We start from the raw sequence: 22124 nt of genomic DNA, 5'->3' as shown, positions 1-22124 counted from the left end.
GAAGGAAAATGGTGTGTTGGCCTTCATTGTGAGGGGTTTTGAGTACATGAGCAGGGATGTGTTGTTGCAGTTATACAGGGCCTTGGTGAGGCCACACCTAAAATATTGTGCTCAGTTTTGGTCTCCTTTTCTGAAGAAGGATGTTTTTGCTCTCAAGGCAGTGCAGCGAAGGTTTATCAGGCTGATTCCAAGGATGGTGGGTCTGACATATGAGGAGAGATTGACTAGGTTGGGATTGTTTTCGTGAGAGTTCAAATGAGGGGGAATCTCATAGAGACTTACAAAATTCTAAAGGACGGGACAGGGTAGATGCAGGAAGGATGTTCCCGATGGTGGGTGTGTCCAGAACTAGGGGTCACAGTATGAGGATTCGGGGTAGACCATTTAGGACAGAGATGAGGAGACATTTCTTCACCCAAAGAGTGGTGAGCCTGTGGAATTCATTACCACAGGAAGTAGTTAACGCCAAAACATTGATTGTATTCAAGAGGCAACTAGATATAGCACTTGGTGCAAATGGGATCAAATGTTATGGGGAGAAAGCAGGATTAGGCTATTGAGTTGGATGATCAACCATGATTGTGAAGAATGGTGGAGCAGGCTTGAAGGGCTGAATGGCCTCCTCCTGCTCCTATCTTCTATGTTTCTATGACCAGAGGGCACAGTCTCAGAATAAAGGGGTGCAAATTTAAAACTGAGATGAGGTGAAATTTCTTTTCTCAAAATAAATGAGAATCTTTGGAAGTCCTTGCCATAGACAGCTGTGGGGGCAGTTCTTGCATATGAAGGCAGGAGGTTCTTCTGGTTTCATTTCCTTTTTGAGTTGATACAACTGAATTGCTTGCTAGACTATTTCAGAGTGCAGGAAAGAGTTAAGGGCACAATGCTGAATGTCTGGAGTTGGTTCATGGTCATCATTCCAGATTATTTTATTTAATTCAAATTCTACCATCTGCCTTGATGGAATTTGAATGCTGGTCCCTAGAATATTACCTCGCTCTCTAGATTACCTGTCCAGTAGCAATATCACTACCTCATCACTTACCCTCTGAATTCTCCATCTTTTGTAGCTACAGCATTTATATAGCTGGTTCAATTCATTTTCTGGTCAATGATCACCAACAGGATGTTTTTTATTTATTCATTAATGAGATTTGGGCATCACTGGCTTGGCCAGCATTCATTGCCCATCCCTAATTGCCCAATGCACAATTACATGTCAACTACATTGCTGTGGATCTGGAATCACTTGTAGGCCAGACCAGGTAAGGATGGCAGTTTCCTTTCCTAAATAACATTAGTGAACCAGACGGGTCTTTCCTGACAATTGGCAATGGTTTCATGGTCATCATTAGACTCTTAATTCCATATTTTTATTAAATTCAAATTCCGCCATCTGCTATGGCAGGATTTGGACCTGGGTTCCCAGAACATTACCTGGGTCTCTGAATTAAAAGTCCAATGATAATACCACATCACCTCTTCTATGTTGATACTGGGGGATTCGAAGACAGTAATGTCATTGAGCATCAGAGGTGATGGTTAGACTTGCTCTTATTAGAGACGGTCATTGTTTGTCACTGTATGGTGCAAATGTTAACTGCTACTTATTAGCCTAAGACTGGATGTTGCCCGTTTATTGTCATGGTCTGTTTCAATATCTGAGGTGTCGCTACTACAGTACACTTTGGCTGCCTTCCTTTGTGAGGGCAGACTTAACTCATGAGAATCATGCTAATCTTTAGCCTACATGAAGGTTTTCCAGTAATAATGGCTGCCATGGAGCCAAGTGGTCCCTTTAAATCCCTTAGATTGTATAAAATTAGTGGTTGTGGCATAACTGCCCAATCAATGAGCCCTGAATCATGTCCAGAAGAATCCAGTGGAAAGGTAGGTGCTTTGGCTTAAAATCACTGGATAAAACATCTCCAGCCCTCCACTGCTGTCACAGATCCCTCAACCACTCCTCTACCCCATACCCCAGAGTAACTGGTTTCTCATGCCCTCCCCGGTTGTCAGAGATTCCTCACCACCTTTGTCCCAGTGCCAGTCTCAGAATCACAGAATTAATTTGATGCAGGAGACTAATCAACTCATCGTGTTTGCACTGACTCTCCCCTTTCTGAGGATTTTGGCTCAGTGCCTCTTCCTCAAAAGTCTTCACCCCACTTCTATTTAAGTAATCATTTTATTCATCCAGTGCACTCTAGAACACTTCAATTGAACCTGCATCCACCACACTTCCAAACAGTGCACTCCAAACCAAACGATTCACTGTATGAAAGAGTGTTTCACCACCTTACATTTGCTTCTTTTGCAAAATACTTTAAAATTGTGCACTCTAATTCTTTATCCCTTTATGAATGGAAACAGTTTCTCCTTATCTACAATCCCTATCAATTAGGGATTAGCCCTAAATGTTGGCCTAGTCAACAACACCCATTCTTGTGAAAGAATAAAAAGAAATCTCTTCTGCACTCTCTCCAGTGCATTCAGATCCTTCTTAAAGTGTGCTGTCCACAATACTCTAGCTGTGTCTAACTAGTGTCTTATATAGGTTCATCGTAACCTCCCTGTATTCTAGGATGGTATTAATGAGGCCTGAGGATGTGAAAAGCACCTGGTAAATGTAAATTCTTCTCTTTCTTTCCAATTCCTAAATAGAAACACGAATTGAATTTAAGCAATTAACTAATTTTTATAGATTGACTTTATTAATGGAGCAGTTGGTGTTACTTTGCTATCTAAAAGCTTTAATCAAGTGTGCTAACTCTATTATAATTAATTTCAGCCCTTCTGTTGGTATTATAATTCAGTTTGGGTTCTTAGTTATGCCATTTTCTCTTCAGGTATTATTTTAATTTCTTGTGTTTTTTTCTATTTTTGTTATCTTTTCTTAACTAAAATTTCAGAATTGACTAAGTTATTTTCTGAAGATTATTCTGATGCTCTGTTATCTGTTATTGGGGAGTGAAAACAATCAATTTCATTTTTCTGTAAAACCTACCTAAGTATCTTTGAATTTGCTCTTTGCTATTTACAAATCGGATCTGTGTTAACACTGATATCAGACACGGCATAGTGGGTAGTACATTTATTTCTGAGATGGTATATTGTGTACTTATAAAGAGTTCAGCACAAAATTCTAGGCAGAAACCTAATGCAGTACTAAGGAAGTGCTGCACTGACAAGTATATGGTCTTTTGGATGAAATGTTCTTTTGCTGTCTTAGTTGGATTTAAAAAGATTCAGTAACATAATTTTGAATAGGGTGGCAGGGTGGGTGCTGAGGTGGTTACCTCTAAAATCCAGACCAATATTTCTTCTTCAATAAATATTACTAAACAACATTGTTTGATCTTCAGCACATTGATGCTCTAGGGTCTTCTTGTGCACAAATTGGTTGCTGTGTTTTCTACATTGCAACAGCCACTACATTTCAGAAGTTACTACTTTGAGACAGCCTGTGGTTGTGAAAGGTGCTATATAAATGAAAGATGTAAAGATTATCGTGTTTTTGTGGGGAGTAAAAGAGTTGGAAAAAGGTAATTATTTGCATCAAACGTATTTTGATTTTGGAAAACAAAATCAATGATAGATTTTAACACCATTGTCTCCCATAGGATAGGATTAAGTTTTTAGGTTAATGTTGTCTTCAGACTAAAATATAATTCTATTATTTATGATACTATCTGTTGTCTTTTCTGTCCAGTTGACATTTTTAGGACAAATTCTGAAGGATACTGCAGTTATTGCACGAGTGAAGAATGGGTATTTATGGACTAATTTAACTGTTGGATTGTGACCTTTTCTATTCATGGAAATGATCCACTGACATTAATATCTAGTATTCACATTTGTACATTTGAAAATTGATTTCTAGCTAATCTCTGTAATGATTTCAAATGTTTAATTGCAACCTGTGTGCTGTGTTCCATCAATGATGCCGATCGACAGTACGTTTTTTGTTTGGGATTAAGTTTCAATTTACCCAGGATCACTGTGGCATGACTGAAATTTATTTCTAGAAAATTATCAATTTTTGAAATGTGGACACTTTTTTTTAAAAAAAGGGATTAAAAGCCTGCTATTATCAAAGTTGGATTTATAATTTCGAACTTCTCGTCAACAGTTTTCTAGTCATTTTCAGGGTGCTTCATTACAACTTGTAAATTTTCCTGTCCTGAATCGATTTTGTCTTTCCTCATTTATCCGGACCCCACTGTCCTTTGTCTCCGTGGCAGGGACTGACATAATAGGTTTGGGTGATATAGGGGACCTAACCTTGTACACCCGTAAAATGTTACCTGTTCATTGCCAAAAGAAGCCGCCAACCACAACTAACACCGCCAGTGTGTCAGTAAATGCAAACAAAATGACTGTACTCGGCCGTGTAATATTTGCACTGTTGACTTTAGAATGTTTTTTGCATAGGGTCGTGATGATATAAAGTTTATTTCAGAAACAAAGTTGCTGGAAAAGCTCAGCAGGTCTGGCAGCATCTGTGATCGAAAAAAAAGTTAACGGTGACTCTTCCTCAGAACTTCTGTTTCTCGCCCCGCCGTTTACTTCGGGCTATTTTCTGAGTTCAGACCTATTTAGATGCGAACAGAACGTGCCCTGCGTGATTTCAGAACTGTAATGAGGAAGGGTCACCGGACCCGAAACGTTAACTTGTTTTTTTTTCCTTCACAGATGCTGCCAGACCTGCTGAACTTTTCCAGCAACTTTGTTCTTGTTGCTGATTTAAGCATCCGCAGTTCTTTCGGTTTTTATTAAGTTTATTTCAGAGTCGGCCTGGAAGGTATGCCCCGTGAAAGTTTGCTATTTAAAAAAAAAATTGGTGCATTTTCCAGAAGTGGTCGTGCGAAAAAAAGAAAAAGCAAGGTCTAAAATCTACTGTAATTAAGTGCAATGTACGGCTTGCGGGGGCATTGCCATTCAGTGGTAGAGACTGACATAACAGGTTTTGGTGATATAGGAGACGCTAACCTTTTACACCCTGTAAAACGTTACCTGTTCATTGCAAGAAGAAACCAAGTTTCACCAGCGAATAAAGAAGCAGGAAGCAAAATCAGTCACTGCCAACCTGTTGAGTCTGACCTGCCCTGAAATCACGGAGGGCACGTTCTGTTCGCATCTAAATAGTCTGAACTCAGAAAATAGCCCGAAGTAAACGGCGGGGGGAGAAACAGAAGTTCGAAAGTGAATCTTCCAAAAAAAATAAACCTGTGTCTGCTCCAAACTGGCATTCAGACGCGGTTAGGGGGTAAGAACTCCTGTATCTGTGGCCTCCCCCGGCTATGTTTTTGTACATTACCCACTGGCACTGACCTGCTCACCCAGCGTCCACCTTCCAGCCTGCAGCAGGCCTCGTTACCACGGAGACCGCTACCCCGGTCATTACCAAGCAGGAAGGGCGGGTGTGCAACGCTAGTGGGACACCAACACCCTCCCGGCACACTGCCAAATGATACGAACCATCATATGCGGTGCAACTAATACTTCGACAAAATCATGGTGGTTTAGCGCGGGGGCGAGCGAGGTGCTTGGAGCCGCAAGTGAAATATCCGCACCCTTACCCACCTTCACCACCCCCCCCTCCATTAGCGCAGTGGAGTAGTCCATATTTAAATGATAGCAGGAGAGGCAGTGCTCAAACCTGAGCCACTCTGCTCAGTTTAGAGAGAAAGGAGAAAATATTAATTCAGAATAGAGCACTAACTCAGCCGAGAGAGGGGGCTGAAAAAATAAGTATTAACTCAGGATAGAAGACAGCATTAATTCGGTACAGAGCATTAACTCTGCACAAAGTTTAGGAGCGAGCATAAAGTCAGCATAGAGAGCTGGGGGAGAAAAGAAAGTAAATCAGCGCAGAGTAAAGGAAAGAGCACAGCAGAGAGCACAGACTCCGCACAGGAGGGAGTATTAATTCAGCATAGAACAACAAAAATTGCAGGAAAGGTTTGAGAGGAGGGTCGAGTACAGGTCAGTACAACACAGCACTTGGTCTGCGCTCCCCGCTTTGCCCAACTCGCAAATATCTCGACGTTTGTCGATCCTGATACACGGCGGATCACTGTAAGTATTTCACAGATCTGTAGTAAAGTCATTCGTGCACTAATACACTAATACAAACTAATACGTGCAATAAAAGCGAACGGGAAGTTCCTACTTATATTGATGCTTCCAAAGAATAGGCAGGGTGGAAGCATTTACTCTTCTGTAAAACTTGCATTTTACTTTGAAAGTAAATGCACGATCTTAATGTAAAGTATCGTGTTAAGTCGATGTTGCGAAAGTTTAATTCTTACATACAAGTGACTGCATAAAAAGTGGATAAACTTGCTTGAGATTTGATTTGTCTCTGGTGTAGATATTCCCTGAGTTCTCCTGGATGTTCTTATTCAATCTGTTCAGATGTGTTATGACCAACCTTTGGAGAAGGTGGGACTTGAACCTGGGTCTTCTGGCCCAGAGGTAAGGATATTACCACAGCATCAATAGCCTTACTGTTAGTTCCCTAGGCATTTTTTTAGTCGACCTATTCAGAGATGTTATGACAAACCACTGGAGTAGATGCTCTGGTTTCCTCCCACAGTCCAAAGATATGCAGGTTAGGTGGATTGGCCATGCTAAATTGCCCATAGTGTCTGGGGATATGTTGGAGGGGGGGTGTGGTTAGCCATAGGAAATGCAGGGTTGCAGGGATAGGGTTGGTGGGTGGGTGAATCTGGGCGGTTAGGGTTAGGAAAGTCAGTATGGACTTGTTGGGCCGAATGGCCTGTTTCCACACTGTAAGGAGTCTATCAGTCTATCGGGTGGGACTTGAACCTGGGCCTCCTGGCTCAGAGGTAGGAATGAGAGTCCTGGATCACAAGAAACCTCTCAACTTCTTCTATTCTTTCCCTTCCTCTGTCAGCAAATTTGTATGATTTCCCTTTTGTGAATTCATTCTTACTGTGCTGGATTTTATTATGTATTTCTAAATGCTCTGCTATTCCATCCTTTACAATTTAACATCTGTTAACATTTCCAAAAGACAGATTTTAAGCCAACTGGCCTATAGTTATCTGATTTTTGTCTTCCTCCCTTTTTGAGTAAATGTGTTACATTGGCAGTTTTCCAATTCTGCGGAACTTTTCCCAAATCTAAAGATTCTTGGAAGATTACCACTAGTTATCTCTGTAGTGACATTTCTTTAAAATCCTAGGATGCAATCCATTGAGTCCAGGGGACCTATCAGCCTTTAGCTCGATTAATTTCCCTAGTACTTTTTCTGTATTGATAGTTATTGAGTTCATTTCCTCTCCCAAACATCCCCCCCTCCCCAACAAACTTTAGCCCCTAGATTTTCAAAATATTTTTAGAATGCTATTAATGCGCTGTATTTTGGTGCAACCTCTCTGCCATTTCCCTGTTCCATATTATTCTTTCCCCTGTCTTGTTCTGTAAGGGGCCTATGTTCACTTTGACCTGTCACTCTTCCCTTTTATAAATGTAAAGAAGCTCTTGTCTGTTTTTATATTACTTGTTAGTTTTGCCCTTAGTTTGTTTTCTCCCTGTTCAATATGTTTTTGTTACCAAAATTTTCCCAATGCTCAGTTTTAGCAGTAATCTTTGACACATTGTATGTTTATTCTTTTAATTTGATACTAGTTTTAACTTTCATGGTTGACCATGATTGGTTTATCATCCTCCTAGAATTCTCCTTCCTCGCTTTGCTGTGAGTTATTAACTATTTTCTTCAACATTTGCCTTTGTTACTCAACCATCTTTTCTGCTAAACTCCTTTTCACAGTCCACTCCAGCCTATGTAATCACCCTTCTTTAAGTTTAGCACAGTTGTTTTCAATCCAAGTTTGTCTCTCTCAAATTGAATGTTAAATTCTACTTTGTCATGGTTACTGTTCTCTAGGAGCTCTCTTACTGATATTTATTCCACATTAACAGATCCAAAATAGCTTGCCCCCTGGTTGGATCCAAAACTGCCATGAATACACTGATTCTTCCTTGTGCCTACTTTTTTCATTTTGATTTCCCAATGTGCATGAAGTTTAAAGTCACCATGGTTACTGTACTTTTTTTTTGAACACACCCTCATGATCTCTTGATTTATTCTGTCCTACAGAATGGCTACTGTAAGGGAAGCTTGTACAGTCCCTACCAGGGCCGCCTTACTCATTTTATTTGGATTTTACGGAATTTGATCATAGATTATTTCTTGCCATCATTTCTGTTCCATCTTGTACTAACAAAGCTACTCCACCACCTTCCCTTCATTCCTATCCTTTCAAAAAGTCACATACCCCTGAATAGTTTGTATTCAGCTTTGATCTCCCTTTAACCATGCCTCCATAATTGTAATAATCTCTATTTGTGCTATTAATTCATTTATTTTGTTCCCAATAACACGTAGATTTAAATAAAAAGGCATCAGCTTTACCTTTTTATTAATTTTCCCCATCTCTTTTCCCTTTTGTTAATGTTTGTACAGACTTTACCTTCCTGTCCCAGGTCCAAATATCAAAATAGTTGCCCTGCAATTCTGCCATTTCTTTTTTTTGTATGCTCCCATCCTGAATCTTCTTACACACCACACACACACGCACGCACGCACATTTAGAGTCTCTCTATACCGCAGGTTACTCAATTCACCAGGACACTCATCCCAGCAAGATTCAAGTGAAGGCTATCTGACTGAAACACCTCCCCCTGTCCCAATACATATGCCAGTATTGAATCCATTTCTCCGTCATCAAGCTTTAAGCCATGCATTTAATTCTCTTACTTTATTTAACATGAGCTAGTTTGCTGTCATAATTCTGAGATTATTAGCTTGGAGCTCCTAAGTGAACATCCTTTCCAGTCCTATCAATATTGTTGAACCAACATGGTCAATGACAATCAAATCTCTCCTTCCCATACCAATTTCCTCTTCAGCCCTGAAGAGATGTCATTAACCCTAGCACCAGACAAAAATCACAGCCTTTGGGATTCACTCTCTCAGCTACAGAGAACAATATCTACTATGAATTGTTTGAGCGAAAACTTAGCAGATAGCATATAATGTGGGGAATGTTGGTGATCTCATTGAAATTCGATGGGCTAAATGGCCTACATCTGCTCTTGTGTCTATTTCCTCCCACCACGTGAATGATTTCCTGTACCATGGTGTCATGGTCAGTTCGCTCATTCTGTCTGTGGTCCCCAGTCTTTCCCACACAGCTCTCAAGAACTTCATAACTGTTTGTCAATTGTAAGAACAGAGGCTTCATTAGAGATGCCATTTGAGATCCATACCTGGCTCACCTACAATTGCACCTTGCTGTCCTTGGTCACAATTAACTTTAATGTCTTTAATGTAAAACTTTAATGTAACTTTAAGTGACACAAACCTGGTGATGACCATCTCTAACAAGAGAGATCCTAACTTTGACCCAAGAACAAAGAACAGTACAGCACAGTAACAGGCCCTTCGGCCTTCCAAGCCTGCACCGACATGTTTTGCCTTTCCATACAAAAAACTGTCTTCGCTTACAGGATCCATACTCTTCTATTCCCTTCCTATTCATGTACTCGTCCAGGTGCTTCTTGAATCCTGCTATTGTATTTGCTTCTGCCACTCCTCTCGCAGCGCGTTCCAGGCACTCACCACCTTCTGCATTAATTCATTGCCTCCAGACTCTGCCCCATTTTCATGGCTGGCCTTCAATCCTTAATGCTCCATTAGCTTCAGTTCATCCCAATTCTTTAGTGGCTATATCCTGCCTTGCACTACCTTGTTTCCGCACTACATTTGCAACTGCTGCCTATGATTGAGTTAGTCTTCTGAAACTGCAATTTTAAATTCTTTCATAGTCTTTTCCCATCCTAGCTGTCTGCTGTCTCTGTTTCTTTGACTTAGAAAATATGTAAAATAGTTAAATATTGGCTAGTTAATGATGGTGATGTAATGGAAAAGCTGCCACTAAAAGCTTTATTGTGACCTCACAGACAAAGTGGTGTTTTATGGGAAATAATTTTTAAATAGATATTTAACAAAACCAAAACAGGTTTTATGTATTGAACACCATGCATTAAAGAAAATATAAACAGAATGAGGACACAGTGAAAATAATTAAGGCACAACATATTTTCAGTTTCAGTAGCATCTTTTCAGTAGGCTCCAGAAGCTTCAATGAAAGCTAATGTGTTACGTCTTTTAGTAGCAGCTTCTGAGAAAACATGTACATCTTGCAATATAAATTGAAGATTATTGGGTAAACTGATAATTTTCCTGACAATTCATACCAGGTAGGAAACTTGTGTATTGTCAAGTTTTATCAATAAACAGTTCAGTGAAGAACTTGTAAAATGGTTACAGCATGGAAAGTGGCCATTCAGTTTGTCATATCTGTGCTGGCTGTCTGCAGAATCAATGCAGCTAGTCCCCCACCCCTGCCTTTTTCCCATAGTCCTGCAATTATTTTCACTTCAGATAATTATCCAATACCCTTAAAACCGCAATTGTATTACCTCCATTTCACACTCAAGCGATGGACTCCAAAACCTTTCTTCGGTTCTGTGTGAAATGGCTTTTTCTGATGATTTGTTTCTGTCTTTGATATTATCCTTAAATCTATGTGCCTTTTGGTTTTCAACCTTTTGGCCAGTAGAAAATCTCTGTCTATCTACTCTGAGCAAATTCCTCATGATAATGAAAGTGATAGGAAATAGCATAAATCAGGAAATTAGATGGATGTGTAGCTAAGGCATTAGAGTAACCATGAGTGACTTCAATCTACATATTGTCTGAGTAAATCCAATGAACACCAATGCTGTGGAGGAATAATCCCTTTAGTGCGTTTGAGATGGTTTTTCTGGATCAATGTTTTAGATCAAGTATCATATAATGATAAAAGGCTAAATTAATAATCTTGTGTAAAAGAACCTTCAAGGAATAGTGGCTATGGTATGTAATTGGCTTTGAAAAACTTCTAGTTCAGTCTGAAACTAAAGTCTTTAATCTAAACCAGGGCAACAATGAAGGTATGTGGAAAAAGTTAGCTGTGGTGGATGGAAAAATATACTAAAAAAGATTGATAAATAGATAATGGCTAGTATTTAAAGAATTAATGCTTTGTTTTTAAAAATCATATATTGCTTTTAAGGCAAAAATACCCAACAGGAAAAATGAGAGAGCCACGGATAACAAGGGAAGTTAAAGGTAATATTGGATCAAAGGAAGAGTCTTATAAAGTTGCCAAATAAATTTGTAAGTTTGATGATTGGGAGAATTTTAGAATTAAGCAAAGGGAGAACCAAGAAATTGATTGAGAGAGAGAATAGAACATGAAGATAAAAATAGCAAGAAACAACAAAAAAAATTTATAAAAGTTCCTATAGGTATGTAAAAAAAAAATTAGCAAACACAAATAGAGAAGGCAGGGGTAGGAAAATTTATAATATGACACTGTGAAATAGTGGAGCAACTAAATAAGTACTTTGTGTCTGTCTTCACAGTGGAAGACACAAGACATTTTATAGATTTTTGAAATATCAGGGAGTTGTCAGATATACTGAGCTGGCACAAAAGAGCAGTTGAGACCATAGGCAAATCAGTATTGATCTTGTTATGTGGCAAGACTTGAGAGGCCAAATGGCTTAATCCTGTTCCTATTTCTTCTGTTCTTATAATGTTCTCTCTAATGCAGTCACATCATTCCTATAATGTTGTGACCAGAACTGCACACAGTCCTCCAGTTGAGCCTAAGCTGTGTGTTATACAGTTCCAGCATAACCTTGTTGGTCTTGTATTCTAATTAATTTAATCAACTTGTTAAAACACATTATGACACACTTCTGAGGCAGCTGGGACTTGAATATGGACCTTCTGGCCCAGAGGCCGGAAACTACCACAACCACATTCTTGCACTATCACCATATCTGTAAGTATGTTTGCCTTTATCACAAGAGAATTTGAGTAAAGGAGCAAAGAAGACTTGCTTCAATTGTGCACAATAATCGTTAGACCACATTTGGAGTATTGTGTACAGTTCTGGTCATCCTTACTTATGGAAGGGTATACTTGCTGTTTAAGAATTGAAGCAAAGGTTCACCAGACTGATTCTCAACCTTCTGCGTGAAGGAAGAAATCTTTGGAATTCTCTGCCCTAGAGTGCTGTTGAAGCTCAGTCATTAAATTTAAGTTAAAGACAGAGATTGATAGATTTCTGCTTACTTATGATATCAAGGGATATGGGGATAGCGCAAGAATGTGGCATTGAGGTAATTGATCAACTATGATATAGAATGGTGGAGCAGGCTCGAGGACTGAATGGCTTATTCATCCTGTGTTCCCGAAACTTCTTTCAAGTCTTTTTTCAACCTTCAACTAAATAGTGGATGGAGAGTTCAATTAAAGTGAAATTAAAAAAAAACAAAAGTGCAGAGGTACAGGGTAGTGAAGAAATGAATCAGTGTGTAACAGAGTCAGTTGAAAATATGTACAGAAGAATAGAAATTAGAGTAAGAGAGTGATAATGTGGAAAAAGTCAAAGGTATTTTATCTGAATGCGCACAGCATTTGTAACAAGATAGAGGTGTAGACAGCACAAATATAAATAAAGGAAGATGATTTCATAGCTATTATGGAGACATAGTTACAGGGTGATCAAGACTGGGAACTCAAGGGCATTCAACATTCCAGAAGAATAAGTGAAAAGGAAAAGGATTTTAGGTAGCTTTGTTACTAAAGGAAGGTATCAATGATGCGGTGAATCGTGATATAAGTACAGTAGATTATGATGTGGAATCAGTTTAGGTAGAAATGGGGAATGACAAAGGGAAGAATTCATGGGTGGGAATTGTTTATAGGCTCCAAAAGAGCTGCCTCTTCATACGACGAAGTATAAATTGGGAAATAAAGGAGGCGTGTAAAAAGGGCACTACAGTTTGTCATGGATGGTTTTAATATGCATGTTGAGTGGACAAATCAGATGGGCAGGAGTGACATGAAAGACATTTATAGAGCACATCAAGGATTGCTTCTTAGAGCAGTATGTTGCAGAACCCACTCTGGAACGGGCTATTTTAGATCAACTAATGTGTAATGATGTAGGATTAATAAGCGATTGCATAGTTAATGATCCTATAGGGGATAGTGATCATAACATAATAAAATTTCCAATTCACTTTGAGGGAGGGAGACCAACTCAAGTCTTGAACCACTTCAATAAGGACAATTTACAGAGGTAGGAAGAAAGAGTTGTCTAAAGCAGGCTGGGAATATAGACAAAGGGAAAAGTCAGTAGGTGAGCAGTGGTGGACATTTTAAGCAGATATTTCATTAGGCTGAACAAAAAAAATTATTCCAGTCAAAATGAAGAATTTGAAAGGGACGTTGATCAAATCGGTCAATGGGCTGTAAAATGGGAAATGGAATTCAATCTGGATAAATGTGAGGCATTGCATTTTGGTACAACAAACAAAGGTAGGGCTTATACAATTAATGGTAGGGTCTTGGGTAGTGTTGTACAACAGAGGGATCTAGAGTTTCAGGTACATAACTCTGTGTCACATATAAACAGAGTGTTTAAAAAGGCATTTGGCACACCTGCCTTCATTGCTCAGTCCTTTGAGAAAAGGAGTTGGGAAGTGATGCTGAGGTTGTACAGGATATTGGTGCGGCCTCCTCTGGAATACTGTGTCCAGTTCTGGTCACCCAATTGTAGGAAGGATATTATTAAGCTGGAGAGAGTTCAGAAGAGATTTACCAGGATGTTGCCAGGTTTGGAATGTGAGAGTTGTAAAGAAAGGCTGGATAAGCTGGGACTTCTTTCATGGGAGCGTAGGAGGTTGAGAGATGACCTTATAGAAGTTTATAAAATAATGAGAGGTCTAGATAGAGTTAATGGTAGTTGCCTTTTTCCTAGGATGGGGGATTTCAAGACTAGGGGGCATATTTTTAAGGTGAGAGGAGAGAGATTTAAAAAAGACATGACGGGCAATTTTTTTTACACAGGCAGTTGTTTGTGTGTGGAATGAATTTCATGAGGAAGTGGTGGATGTGGTACAATTACAATGTTTAAAAGACATTTGGATAAGTACATGAATAGGAAAGGTTTGGAGGGATATGGGCTAGGAGCAGGCAGGTGGAACTAGTTTAGTTTAGGATTATGTTCAGTATGTACTGGTTGGACCATAACGTCTGTTTCTGTACTGTATGACTCTATGAGAAAAAGGATGAGCCAAAGGCGATCAAGGAGAGTATCCAATGAGAAAATAAGGTGTACAAAGTGGCAAAAACAAGTGGTAGAGCAGAGGATTAGGAATTTCTTTAGAAACCAACAACAGATGACTAAAAACCTCACAAGGCGGGAGGAAATTGATTATCAAAGCAAATTGTAAGGAATATAATTAGCCAAGAAATAGCAAGGACGTCTGAGTATGTAAAAAGAAAGTAACTCAAGTAAGTATGATACTTCGACAAAACTAATGGGACTGCAGGCAAACACCAGGACCTGGTGCCTGCATCTAAGGGTTTTAAAGGAAGTGGCTGTAGAGATAGTTAAAAATATTCCAGAACTCATTGGATTCCACAACGTTGCAGTGGATTGGAAAATCACTAATCTAAAACCTCTCCTCAAGAAGGGAGGAATACATAAAGCAGCAAACTATAGGCAAGTTAGCCTAACATCTGTCATTGCTTGAGTCTATTATTAGGGGAGCAACATTTAACAAAATTTAACATAATCAAACATGGTTTTGTGAAAGGCAAGTTATGTTGACAAATTTGCTAGATATCTTTGAGGATATAACAAAGCAGAGTTGATTAAAACGAACCAGTAGAAGTAGCCTATTTGTATTTTCAGAAGGCATTCGATAAAGTGCCACATAAAAGGTTATTGGGCAAGTTAGGAACTAACAGTATGAGGGTGTAATGTTTAGAATGGATTGTGGATTGTTTACCTTACAGAAGAAAGTCGGAAATAATGTGTCTTTTTCAAGATGGAAAGATTTAACTAGCGTAGTACCACAGGATCAGTCCTATGGTCTCAATTATTTACTATCTACTTTCATGATATGGAGGGGGTGGCAGAGTTTAATGTATCTAAAATTTCACGTGATGCAAAATTAAGAAGGAGAGCAAGTTGTGAAGAAAACACAACAAATGTATAAGGGGACATAGACAAGTTGAGTGATTGGAAAAAAACATTGGCAGATGGAGTTTAATATAGGAAAGTGTGGGGTCATAAACTTTGATCAACTTCCACTTGCATTGGTATTCTTGTGAAATGTCCTGATGAGTGTTCCTCTCTCGCTCCAAATTGAGAGCAGTGCTTTCATCCTCTGGGACTACGGTGACTTTACATTTACTATGTGAAATTTTTAAAAAAGTAGTATTTTCATGTCTGAGTTACTCAGATTAGTATGGTAGTTATGTTTCAGTACTTTTAGTTTCGATTCAGGTAATTTGTAATCAACTTGTGTGATTTTACATTGTAATCTCTGCAGGGAAACTGGAACTTGTGTGAATGCATCAGTCTATCATCCAATTAAAAGGGAGTCCAGAAATGCCACAAGTGAAATGTGAAACAAGTTCTTTAAGTGAAGTTACATCTGAGATCTCAAATCTTGATGAATTGACTATCTCACGGAAGACACGCACCGATGAGAAAGATCTTGCTTTACGTTGTGAAAAGACTGGCTACCCTGACTATGTCTACAAGGTTTCAGCTGACATATTTCAGAGCATACATGTTGAAAAACCTCCCTCCAGAAGGCTTGTAAACTATGAAAAAGATCCAGAAATGACCATCCCAGAAATCAAAGACGAGAAGTTCCAACGCTGGGTGTATGAGTTAGCCTTCAGTGCCCTGAAATGTAAGTAAAACAAGTGAGTAGATTCTTTGAAAACAAAAGGGTCATAAGTACCAGAAAATACATGGGTAGGAAGTAAAAATTAAGGGAAATAAAATTAAGAGAAATGGGAAAATAAATTCAAAGAAAGACGTTCTCAATCTGTAGGAGAACATAGGTTCAGCTGGTGCAATTTTGAGTATGTTATTTAATGTTTGCTATATTTTATCATAAATACAATATGTGTAATAGTGTAATGAGAATGGAATGACTGGTAATTATTTGTATGAGGACGCTTGGAGGTGAGTGACCATAATATGACAGAATTCTTCATCAAGGTGGAGATGACGTAGGTGATTCTGAGACTAGTGTCCTGAATTGAAAAAGAGGAAACTACAATGGTATGAGGTATGAGTTGGATAAATAGATTGGGGAACATTACTTAAAGGGATGAAAATGGAAAGGCAATTGCAAACGTTCCAAGAGTGACCTGAACTAAAACAATTATTCATTCCTGTCTAGCACAAAAGTAAAACGGGAAAGGTAGCTGTACCATGGCTTATATTGGTGGGGGAATATTAGAGATAGTATTAATACTAAGAGACATGCAAATTGGCCAGCAAAAAACAACAGACCTGAGGACTATTAGATTCTAAGGAAGAGGCATATAAATTGTCCAGAAGAAAAACAACAGACCCTGAGGAGTGGGAGCATTTTGGAATTCATCTAATGATAGTCCCAAGGTAGAAGCAGGTCGTGAAAAGGTTTGTTCTTCGCTTATCCATTGTATTCTTAGTTGCAACTGAGCCTTTAACTTTTTATTAATTGTTTGTGTTGATTACTTTGTTTTAGTACAAAAAGAGTATTTCCTGGCATCAGTCTTAAACTTGCCTTTTAATAACGTGTGTTGATGTATGTTTGCCTTATTAATCTAATTGTATAGAAACGATAAATTAAAAGCACTATGTACTCAATTGTATATCTTTTAAGGCTACCTACTAAAAACCATCTGTTCAAGTTAGAAAATCCCAGTAATCTGTCTTCATTGTGCAGTTTTGTTGTTGAGTTTTTCACTTTGGTCTTCATTGAACAATCTCTGAAATTTGAATATCCTTGTTTCTTAGGGACTATAACCAAATGTACTACAGCATGTGTAGTGGATAGCACTGTTCAATTTAACCATAAATGCTAATTTGCACTCTGAATTGATTATACAGTGTAACATTTGTTTGCTGCTCCATAATAATTGGAGATGTTGACTTACAAATGTGCTAGAATCCTGAGGTGACCTATTGTTCAGTCTATTTCAAGAACTGCTTACGCAGCATTTTTTAGCTTCCTATGTACTTTTTACATTCTTATTAAATTTCATTTGCCAATACTCTAATCCACTTGTGTATCTACACTTTGTCACATTTACCATTTTTATGGGGTGAGTTTTAGGAAAATTTGACTAAGCGTCAATTTCAATCAGTTTCATGTAGGGTTTCTTTCTGTGTGCTCTTTTGAGATTTTTCATGCAATCCTCTGCAGATCCCCCCATTATGCATACACATCTTCTGTATGGCACCATGCTGTTGCTATTTGCATTCACCAGCTGCAAAAGTACTCACAGCTGCCAGGACTTTCTGAAATTCCTGCTGTTAGCACCATATTTCAAGCAGCCTGCCATAAAAGTACTCTCGCTATTTCTTTCTGTGAGGGTAACTGAAAAAAACATAGCTTCAAAGGGTTCATAGCTGGCATGGATGAAACTTCATAGGAAACAGAAGATCATGTTTGTAAATGTATTGACCGACTGTAATTGTAACTGCAGCTATGAAAGTCAATCTACACAGGCTACCCATCCTTAGGACTATACCACTGACTTAGGGAGTGTGGTGTTTCCATAATGCCCAATGTAATGTAACATCTTGTTGTTGTTGAATGTGGGTGCATCACAAGATAGATAATGCCTTCAACTAGTTGAACATATTAATTTTAAAAAATTGAAAGTTTTATTGTTTAACCAGAAAAGCAAGAGAAAAACAAAGTAAAATAAGCTATATTTGAATAAACCAGCTGCTTGCCTTTCAAGCAATAACTAATTTACAGTCAATGAATGATAATTGCACCCAAAACAGCTCTCTTGGAAACAGATGTCAAAGACTTCCTGTTTGCCATGCTGTGCCCAGCATTGGACGGCTCTATTATGCTGAAAGTGATGTTTCACCTTCTCAGTAAGCTCTGCTGCCTTTCACCCAGATCATCAGAATTAATCACATCCAATCGTTGCTTGCTCAAGTCGTGCAGTGCACAGCACAAGGATTATGTGGCACACTCACCTGGACCATACTGCAAGGCTCCCTCAGACCAATTCAAGCATTGGAACATCATCTTTACAAGGTTCACATCTGTTCTATCACAGGGCTGGCAGAAGAATAGGCTACATCTATGCTAGGCCTCAGTCTGGAGATTGCGTAATGGAGTCATCAGCCATGTTTGCAGCGGGTAGACCTGGTCTCCCAGTAACCATCTTTGTAAGGTATCCAGTCCTTGCATTGAAGTAGGAATCTGAGTTCTCAAGGATACAAGTACTATGTCAGGTTGATACAGACTTTTAAGATGTGGTACCAATGATCACTGATGACTTGTACATTGATGGAATGAAATCTTTTCTATTGATGAATCTAACCACATGTGATATGGCACATTCAACGTAATGTGTTCAGTGTGTAATACTTTGCTATTTTGGCAAAGCCTACTGACTGGGTTGTGGCACTGATACCATCATGGGAAAATGAGGAAAGAAAGTCAGCATCTTATAAGTATACCAAGCTGTAGACCTGGATGAACACAGCAGGCCAGGCAGCATCCGAGGAGCAGGAAAGCTGACGTTTCGGGTCTGGACCCGAGTATGTTGTCCAATGCTTACAGTTTAAGATGAGAGGAAATTGGCTCCATGCTCTTGCGTAGTGTATAAAACCTTGCATTGTGTGTGGATTGTGGCCTGTAGGTGACATTTTTAAGGTCACCTGTCATTACTACTGCTTCACTGCATGATTATGATCAATTTGACCAGTGACACGGTAAAGCTTGCTTTGTGGTCAGAATGTGCGTTTCACATGCAGGATTCTATGGTTACAGGTGTCTTTAACAAGTACTGTGTAAGTGCTTGATGAAAGTAAATTCTCCTTGAAGGGCTTTACGTTGCTCACAAGTAGCGTCCTCAGACAATAAAGAAAAATACTTACTCTGCTCACTGTGTCTGTTGTGGCATTTCCATTATACATTTACATTTCAGATAAGGATGGAAAGCAACACAGTTCACGCTTTGCAGAGTGAGTTGCACACTCAGCCTGTCAATCTGGGTAACTCCCTGAACCATGCGTTCCCTGTTGACCTCAGCAGTTCTGAATTTCCAAACATTCCCACCCAACTCTTTAAGTCCTTATCTCCGAACATTAGCCTAGAGCCACAGACCTACTGATTTAGCCATGCCAATCATCACTGATGTACTGTCCCCAACCTCCTGCCTCCTTTCAAAGCCAAGGTGATGGTTACCAGTGATGGCACCCACACCCCCCACCCCCCGCAGTAACCCATGCCTTCTGTTGTCTCCCACCCTGATATATTGAGTTGCCCCCATTATTGTTTCCTACACATCCCAGCTTGCTGCCTTCAATCCCCACAATTGACTTCCCTGGTATCCCTACCATGGAAGTGGTCCATGTTAACTTCTTTGGTTTTCATTGGACAGACCCACACACTGACCATGGCCCACTCTGCTGGTCCGACCTTAGGGTATCACCGTCTGATGAGTGCCAGACCCCTCACTAATCCCTGTGCAGCTCCCCAACTGACTTATTGTTAATCTCCCAATTGGTTGCGCTGGACCTAGAGGACTGATTGTAGCCACTCCCCATACTGTATTCATATAGATTGCTCCAAGTGTCTGAGTGACCATTTACCAGCCCCTGGACCTAGATTAGATGCTGCCCTTGATAGATTCTAGTGTGACCCCTGACTAACTGATGACCATTCCCCTTGACTTGCCTGAGAATTAATCCCTTTAGACATTGAGATGTGCCATTTGATTAAAGCTTATTCAGTCTGTTTGCTGTGTAAGCTGCTGGCACATGGTTCAGGTGTGGCATTGATGTGGCACAGAGCAGTAAAACAACATGTCCACCCCATTGACTGATCACTGCTGACATCCCTGACAAGCAGCCTGGCTTTGTGTCTGCGTAAAGGCCAGGTAAAACTGAAGTACCGTGAGCATTTAAATTTTGAATGAGGCGGCAAATCACAGTAAAGCAAGTCAGAGATGCTATGAGCATCCAAGTAGGCACAGAGTGAGTGAGCTAAGCCCTAAGGTGTACCCTGTCAGTGCCTGTCCCTGCATTACAATAAAAACTTTTGGTACACTCAAGTGCAGCATTGAAGTGAATAACTTTTTTCTAAGTGAATTGTGCCTTGATGATGTGATGGGGCTGATGCGAATCTCTGTGGATGGAGGATGCAGGTTGTCACTATCCCTGGAGCGTGCTGTGAGGTGTTGTGGACTGCTGGCCAAGATGTAAGCAGCAATCTCGGACCTCCCAGTATCTGCCTAGATTTTTGATTAAAACAACCTGGAGGGCACTCTTGTGAAAGTTGATGCTGATTTCACTTTTGGTGCTGATGTAGATTCAACAGCAGTATGTATTTCACATGTGCCATTGGTATCAAGTTCTATTTCTAACATAGCAGGGAAGAGCCTTATCAAAATTAATGCCCCCCACCCTGCCCCAATCTAAGTTAGCAACTCTGTTGGGTTTTTGTTTTCTTCTTTCTTTGTGAAGGGTTTATAAAATGTTTCAGTGCTAATTTCTTACTTTCAAAGCTACTACCTTTTTATTTATGTTACCTATTTACATGGAATGTTTCAGAATGCACCATTTTGGGTTTGAAGATGACAGCATTACAGGAGATTTCTTCGCAGATTTACAAGCCAAAGTACAATTTTATATTCACTACGTGAAATACTTGCCAACATTGAACTGCCTTCTCGTAAAAGTTTTACATTGAGCTTGTTTAACTTTACCTTTTAAGGTAAACAGCTAGACTTTATTTCCATCTGTCAGTATACCTTTCTAAATACCATTGAGCAAGCAGGCCTTTTCTTTGTTCCCTCAACCCATAGAAAATGAGGTTTTCAAAAGTGAATTGGTTCATTATCCGAAAAGGGAAAAAAATAGAATGTCTACAGGGAGAGGGTAAGGTGTGGCAATAAATGAATTGCTCCTTCAGACGGGAAACATATACAAAGCAGGTTGAATACTTTGCCTCTGTGCTGCAACTATTTTATTATTCTTTTGAAATGTCACTAAATCTTCAGGCATGCACCCCACTGGACAAACTCTCCAAGGAGGTGTAATTTTTCTTGGCGTGTTTAAAAAAAACCTCACCTATAAATAAAACGGTGTGTGAGAACAAATAAAATTTTCCGACGGCCCTGCACTGGGGAAGCCAACATAGGAAGAGGCATGTGTACGTTTGCAGGTTAGGTCCTTCCCAACGAGCAAAAAAGCCACGTGAAAATGGTAAAGGGTTGGGAAACTTTGTTTCTCCAGCAAAAAAAAATAAATTTCACCACATTGTAATCCAATTCACATTCCATTGGGAAATAAGAGTATGGTCCCTGAAAATGACTTTTTTAAAAAGAGTTGCTGTAAGCCACAAATGAAAATACTCTAAAATGGTCTGTTTTCAGAATTGTAATAAATTGGTTCGAACCCAATTAACTGTAATATTGTTGCATCAACTTGATTTTTGTTTATCATTGTTTCCCTTCGACAGATCAAGATGTCTTAGAGGAGATATTGATTAACAGCTGCTTTTATCCAACTCAGCAAATCGTAAGTAAGCATTCTTCAAACTGAAACATTTTTTGTAAGACAAATGCCTCTTCTAACTTTGTAATATGGTTGGTTGTTTAAAATCCAAACAAAATTAGTAAAAATTAGTGCACCTTTGAAATAATTTTGCCACTCCTGATGGCTTGTTTGGTAACTGCACAATATAATTATACATCAAGTTGTACATAACGCAAAGATTGTGGAGCAATTTGCAACCTGTTAATGGTACACAGCTTCGTGGCTACATTAACCTGAATGGTTATGTGGCATGCATGTTAATCTGCACTGGAATATGTGTTTTTAGGCATCAGCTTTCAGTTTATGAGACAACAATGTGCAGAACTGGATGAACACAGCAGGCCAAGCAGCATCATAGGAGCAGAGAGCCTTTCTGCTCCTATG

The 22124-nt window shown here is 39.3% G+C and overlaps 1 protein-coding gene across 3 annotated transcripts in view; it reads left to right on the top strand.

Moving 5' to 3' along the window:
- The first annotated feature begins 5635 nt into the window (after positions 1-5635).
- The window catches only part of LOC109934671 (putative methyltransferase NSUN7), a 115574-nt gene continuing 99085 nt past the window's right edge, over positions 5636-22124 (top strand). For 2 of the 3 annotated variants that reach the window (XM_048605523.1, XM_048605520.1), the window contains exons 1-3: positions 5636-6081; positions 15499-15867; positions 21664-21722. In XM_048605523.1, coding sequence (XP_048461480.1) covers positions 15519-15867; positions 21664-21722 — 408 coding nt within the window. In that variant the 5' untranslated portion in view covers positions 5636-6081; positions 15499-15518. Of the gene's footprint in view, positions 6082-6376; positions 6481-15498; positions 15868-21663; positions 21723-22124 lie in introns of all 3 variants that reach the window. The other variant, XM_048605522.1, reaches the window with a different exon arrangement.

The sequence above is a fragment of the Rhincodon typus genome, chromosome 1 (assembly GCF_021869965.1).
Source record: "Rhincodon typus isolate 14 chromosome 1, sRhiTyp1.1, whole genome shotgun sequence".
NCBI classification, from domain to species: Eukaryota; Metazoa; Chordata; class Chondrichthyes; order Orectolobiformes; family Rhincodontidae; genus Rhincodon; species Rhincodon typus.
This window is presented reverse-complemented; position numbering and strand designations above follow the sequence as displayed.